The sequence below is a fragment of the Macadamia integrifolia genome, chromosome 6, assembly GCF_013358625.1.
Source record: "Macadamia integrifolia cultivar HAES 741 chromosome 6, SCU_Mint_v3, whole genome shotgun sequence".
Lineage (NCBI taxonomy): Eukaryota > Viridiplantae > Streptophyta > Magnoliopsida > Proteales > Proteaceae > Macadamia > Macadamia integrifolia.
Genome location: NC_056562.1, coordinates 6,687,904 through 6,694,544, shown reverse-complemented (window position 1 = coordinate 6,694,544; position 6,641 = coordinate 6,687,904). Strand labels below are relative to the sequence as shown.

Below are 6,641 nucleotides of genomic sequence, written 5' to 3'. Positions count from 1 at the left end.
AATTGGTATTTTCTCCATCACGATTATTGTGAAGAGACATCCACAATAATTAGCCTGGGACAGTTTATTTGTGAAAATGGAGGGAAAATCAGTGATGTGAATGTGCCTGTGGAGACTGATTTAGAATAGAATAATACTTCAAGGAAATTGTTAGCTGTCAATCCTGTTATGGGCAATGGAGAGGCACAGTAGGGCATATACATATAGGCAGGGAGGGGAGCTACAGCAGAGAGGTCAGAGTTTAGAGCAGTTTTAAAAGGCTTCTGCACCAGGCCAAGCTAATTCTGTTCAAGGAGATTGAAGTGGACATGATGCAAGCAAAATATCTTAGTCAGCATTTCAAGAAATGGAATCGGACCAGACAATCTGGATCGGAATCGACAGAGGTCGATCCCGACTCTGGCTGATCAAGAACAGGACTCAGTGGATCAGATCAGCCATACAACTCTGATTTGGATCGGCTGACCCACCCTCCAATAACAAAATGTTTGCCAACATGATGGACATGTGGCCAACATACAGCAGGGCAAGGGGCTGCAGGGGGCAGGACGGTGATGGAGAGGGGGAGGGGGTGTTGCAGAGGGAGGGGTGGGGCACTGGAAGAGTCTGGAAAGTGGAGAGAGTCACTTTCCGCATGTCCTTTTTTTTAACCGATTCACGCCCAATCCAGGCTGATTTGGATCAGAATCGGCCAGGATCAATATGGAACCCAATTCCTAGTTCTAAACCCTGGGCGAAGTGGTTGAACACGAATTCAGAGATTGGCTGTGGGAGTAATTTAATGTGCTATTGGATGTCGAGCGCTTACGTTGGATTTCTCTTTTGTTGAAGCATCTGATGTTTCTAGAGTAGTTAATGATGTTTCTCATAGTATGGCAATTGCATAATCTGATTTCCAGTTTCCGATATCAAAGCCTACCAGGATTTTGGATGCTCTAGTTTCGGATGGTTGCAAATAACTATGCTTTCAACTCTCCCTCCCTCCCTCCCTCCCTCCCAAAAGAGTTTTTAGTTGAATCTCCCATGTTCTTAGTTCTTACAAAAAAGAATAACAATTCTTTTCCTCCACTCATTCAGTATTTTCTTGGTGCTTATTATCCCTTTAATCAACCATGGTATTTCACCCATTCCTACACATTTCTGAAACTCAACAGTTGCACCAACTCTAAGTGAAGTTGAAAGGAAAAGGTATGAATATAAGATACTAATGAATACAAATCCAAAATTGGGTCGAATTTCAAGTGATTCAGTAAAGTAACAATGAACGACATCCAAGCAACCAAGGGAATACCCAAATAGTAGTGAATCAAAAAAAAAGAAAAAAGAAGGTGCCACCACATGAAAACAAAATTATTATGCAAGCAAATCACAATATCAAACTCATTTTCTATCTTAAAACTAAATCGACTCTTGCTCTTCCTTACTGGGGCCCCATCTTTCATAGGTGAATTCATTTTTACAATTTTTCAGATGCAAAAAAAAAAAATGGCTACATAGAAAAATGGCTAAAGGGAAATAGTTGCATTCTTCCGATTGAGCGGCGAAGTTATTGAATCCAATGCCAGGAAAAACCAGGCCAGTAGGGACTTGAGCTACATTTACAGTTAACCAGGTACTTCCCATCAATCCAGGCAACATAGAAAAAATGGTCAAATGGTATAGTTGCATTCTTCCAATTGAGCCACGGGGTTATTGAATCCAACAACAGGAAAAACCAGGCCAGTTGGGACTTGAGCTACATTTACAGAAAAGCATGTTCTTCCCATCAATCCATCCTAATGAGAAAAAATTGCTTTTGATCTTTTCTTGATGATTGTTTGGGCCTGGATGTGTAATTAACAACTATTTAAGGAAAAATGGAAGAGGTTCCAACTGAAACTTCTGAACTGCATACCTTGACCGTTGCTCCAGACTCAGTTCTGATCTTTGAAATGTTGCAGCCGCACTTGCCGATGAAACCACCAACCATTGTCTCCGGAACCATCATCTCCAGTGTTACATAATCAGCTGCAAATGGGAGCCCTATAGACGATGTTGTTATAAGACAAAATGTCCCAGAATGTTGCACTTGCAGAATGGTGCAGATAGATAGTATGGTTGTTTTGATCTGAGTAGGACTGAATAACCTGAAGTTGGGGCCATATAAGGTTGATTTGGGTTGAAAGTGTACGCTGGTTTGACGGAAACTACTTTTCTTGGCGGATTTTCCCTGAAAAATAAGAAATTTCAATAAATAAGAAAGCAAGCTGATAAACATCAACTAATTGAATAAAAAGAGATTGACTAACCTCAATAGACAACCAATTTCCTCCAAAGCTTTCAGTACTCCTGGACCATCACCTGATATCTGCTTTTATACTAAAGTTATTAATAATAGAAGCCCAGAGGCCAGAAGTAAATCAAATAGTTCAAAACAAGGTCAAGAAGAGGCACAATCTCACAAAGCCTTTTCAAGCAGTCGAGAAGAAGATCACCACACAAACTACCAGAAACTATTTAACATTTCTTCATGCACATGAAGCTTAAAATTGCCCCTCGCATTCACAATATTAACCTTCAACACCACACAGTGAATAAAACAATATGGAAGATTTTCTTGTCTCATCCCTTTTTCTTTACCAAAAGCTGAGGTGGCTCAATCAGCTAATCAAGTCCTACAATAAGTGAAGCATGGTTTGAGACTGGTGGAGGAAATCGTTTCCTTACTTCCTACAAAAGGCAGCATTGGGAAGAAGCCAATGATGTCCTACTCCTATGAGCTTCAGTATGGATAGCATATGCATCCCCAATCCCAATGAATTATAGCGACCATATGGTTATTGTGGTTTTTCATTTGGACTTTGCATTGTGGCTTGCATCTTAGCATCTATAAATCGCACTTGATGTAAAAACTAGTTATGAGAAAAGAAATTCAAGCCCCCCCCCCCTCCACATGTACACTAAGTAGTGCAATAAAATTAGGAGGAATATTAGAGGAAACACAGGATTTTTGGCAGTGCCTTCATTGTCAATGGATTGTTAATGGAGACCACATATGCAGAACATATATACACCGAACTCAATAACTTACGCCAATGCATATCAGCACTTTCCATCCCGAAGAACGAGAAAGTTACCAGTTTAATATCAGTAGATCCATTTCTAATATATCTGACCAGGATAAAGCATTGACCACTGGAACGAGAGAACAATTCTGAATTCGCAAAAGGGTCAATGCCTCTGCATTCATAGTACTATATCATCAGAGGTGCCCTTAGAACCTCTTATGCTCTCCCATCTATGGCATCTCTCCCATCGATGGCGTCAGCTTCAACAGACCAAAACTAAAGCTCGCAAGGTTCAAATAATCCAAAAGAGTCGTGACATGAGCTCATACCATTATGAAAACTAAATGTTATATCCATGACTATCCAAATATGTAGTATGTAGTTTCCCCACATTACATCCCTCCTCACTCTGGTTCTGACCTTAACTGCATTGAAAAGGATCTAGTTCCAATTAATTTGTGGTGAAAATCCGGATAACAAGCTAAAAGTGCCGATGGACAAAGGCTCGATGTTTCACTCCAAGTTCATAAAGTCTTTGTCTGCTATCAAGTATCAACACCTTGCCGAATTTTAGATCTTGTTCTCCTAGACAATCTCGATTATGATCTCCCTTTTATAATCCATTCCTCTCCACCATCAGTCCCTTTGTATCTACGAAGGAAGGAATTCACAACATCTTCAATGGAGAAGGCGAGAAGCTATGTTATTACGATTCCAGCCCTATCAGTCCCTTTCACGCCTTACAAAGAATATTACCTTGCTACAACAAGAGATTGTTCGCCAAAAGAATCTCCGAGCAGCTGAGGAATCAACAAAGGTTACTCAAATAAAAACAATTCAGTACAAGTTACTACCCGAGCCATTCATATACCTGAATAAATGCAACAACATGAAGCTGAGGACCTCCTTCAAAAAGGGCTTATTTGACCCAGTAAGAGTCCCACCCCTATAGAGTGAGGGTGCAGCATTCTACATCAATAATCAGAATGACCAGGAATGTGGTGTTCCGACGCTAGTTATCAATTATAAGCCCCCCCCCCCCATGCTGCTCTTCAGTTGATCAGATATCCTGCTCCTAACTGTTAGATACTTCTATTCAGGATTACATGAGCTAGAGTTTTCAGTAAGTTTGATCTCAAGTCTGGTTTCTGGAAAATACAAGTAGCAGAAAAGGAAAGGTTTAAAATGGCATCTATAGTTCCTATGAGACAATATGATTGGTATGTTATTCAATCGATTTATTTGAGGAACTTCCTGGTCAAATTGAAGACAGGAATCAGCTCAATAGGTTTTTGTGGTACCTTAACCATCTGGCGAATCATAATATGCTCTTGCATTCAAAAAGAAGATTCCCCCAGCAGACATCAAAAGAACACTCTCCTAAGCCCCACAGTTTATGCTAGTTGAATAAAATTGGCTTTTGATCCATATACTCTGTGAGTTTCGGAATAATGTTGTAAGATGTAATGCAACCCTTGGTGAGATGCTAAGGTCAGGGCTCATGGGATTTCAGTCCAGTTCCAGGTTAGATACTTGGTTCATATCCATCTTTCTTCCAATTTTCCTCAACCAAAACATCATCAATCAGGTCAGTACTTCTTCGTTTTTGTTCAGTTTCGGGAAATTTCTGTTCTCATGGTTTACATCTTAGTTTTTAAATCAAATCAGTTTTAAATCAACTTCAGATTTTGTCATCCGATTTCATTTTAAACCCTCCTACAGTTGCAAAATCTGATCTTCCTGCTGTTATGATAGAGTCCTACAGCCATATGACCTCCTGGAATTTCAGATCTGGTTTTCCATTCTCAGTTATATGTTTCTGATTCTGTTTCAGCTTGATATTTTACTGTTGATACTTGATTCCATTTTTGTTTGATCATCCCTTTAACACTGTTGATTCTATCATAAGCTGAGGTCAATATTCTATTCTGGAACCCTATTTCAGTATACTCTAACTAGTAGGATATTATCATAACTTCAGATCAGACTATTGAATCTGAACCAAACTTTGGAAAGTTGTTCCCCTCCATAAATCAGACCTTTGACCAGAGTTTTGCATCCATCTGAATTTCTGATTTCAAATTGTCAATATTTCCTTAAGTCTGGCCTAATTAATCACAGAATTGTTCACCTCCTGTAATCTAGGTTCAAACTCTCCACTACTATAAACATAAAGCCAGAAACAGATGATGACGAAGAATAAGAAGATCATGATTTATAAATAAAGTTTTAATTTACAATAAAGGAAACTGGGAAAAAATTGTCCACAAATTGCAACTCAAGAAAAAGACAAGCTCACCTGCACCAAGCGATCGGATTCATGAGCAGAAGCACACAAAGGGAACTGATTTTGAGCCAAAATCATGATATTGGCACCAGATGAATTCCTCAATTTCTCGATATTCTGACCGGACATCCCAATCAACGATCCTGCTTGTGAACCTGAAATCAGCAACCGAAGCATTTTGACAGTCACCTGTCCAACACCAATTGAGGCAACAGCATTGACATCATCATCCTGTCAAGTCAGAGAAAAAAAGAAGTTTACAACCCAATGACCCATTAGCACATCACCTTACAAGCAAAAAACCCAGACCTAAGACTCATTTGTCCTCAGAAATTAAAGCTTGAAGCCTAGTTATTGCCATTTTAACAAGATTTCAGCATCATTACCTAAGAATATGACTCTGCAAGACAACCAACAACATATTAACCAAGTGATACCCCAAAGAGATGCTGTCATGTTCATTCCAGTCTTCTGATAAGGGTACTTCATTTTCAAAATTTCGTGTCAGAAACCAACATCAACAGTCTATCTCCAACGAGCATATATGAATTTCCAGCAGAGGACATAGGTCTCATGTTCCATACTAAATATCAATGTTGCTACTGACACCCATATAACTGTCATTACGGCGTTACCCATATTAAGAATGTAATGACAAGGGTCCCAACATCACTATTCATCTTCTCAACAAAAATAAAAGATATTAAAGGTGCACACTCATCATTCATTCTCAAAACCACGAACATCAGCTAAACACTGGGCAGATTGATGCAGATCAGAGAGTATGATCTGATGGTGGTGGGCTTAAGAGAGAGAATAAGAGAAGATAAGGGGCTGATCCTGGACTGTGAACAGTACCCCTGAACAGTACTACAGAAGATATGAGAGAGGAGAGAGAAAAAAGGAGAGGCACAAACTTCCACTTCAAAATAAAACTAAATCAAGTCATGGGTGAGGTCCAGCCTCTTACATGTGTTTATATAAAACAGAAAAAGACAATAAAAAAAAGATTTATTGAGCTGAGCCAATTAGTCACTAGAAAAGTCAAGGTAACAGCTAACCTAAGCTTTCTACTTGACTCAAACAATCAAATAATAGAAGAAATAACAGTTTAAATAGATAAGGAAACCCCTTCCTTAAGCAAATGCTTTGGAAAGAGTCCTAAGCTAACTCAAAACTAACCTTATCTCCTCCAAACTAGGTCCCACAAATAAGATAAACTTCATCTAAAAAAATAACTTCCCAACTAACAGTTCATGGGTCCCGTTATTAACACTAACTACCTAATCAAAGTACTAATTACATAT

General features: G+C 39.1%; 1 protein-coding gene across 4 annotated transcripts in view; it reads right to left on the bottom strand.

The window, feature by feature from the left end:
• Positions 1-5,589, bottom strand: part of LOC122082023 (poly(rC)-binding protein 3-like) — a 31,923-nt gene extending 26,334 nt beyond the window's left edge. For 2 of the 4 annotated variants that reach the window (XM_042649511.1, XM_042649509.1), the window contains exons 1-4: positions 5,347-5,589; positions 2,289-2,347; positions 2,127-2,209; positions 1,895-2,022 (exon numbers count right to left, since the gene is read on the bottom strand). In XM_042649511.1, the coding sequence (XP_042505445.1) occupies positions 1,895-2,022; positions 2,127-2,209; positions 2,289-2,347; positions 5,347-5,511 (435 nt within the window). In that variant the 5' untranslated portion in view covers positions 5,512-5,589. The remainder of the gene's footprint in view (positions 1-1,894; positions 2,023-2,126; positions 2,210-2,288; positions 2,348-5,346) is intronic. The other 2 variants (XM_042649510.1, XM_042649512.1) reach the window with 2 other exon arrangements.
• Positions 5,590-6,641: the final 1,052 nt, after the last annotated feature.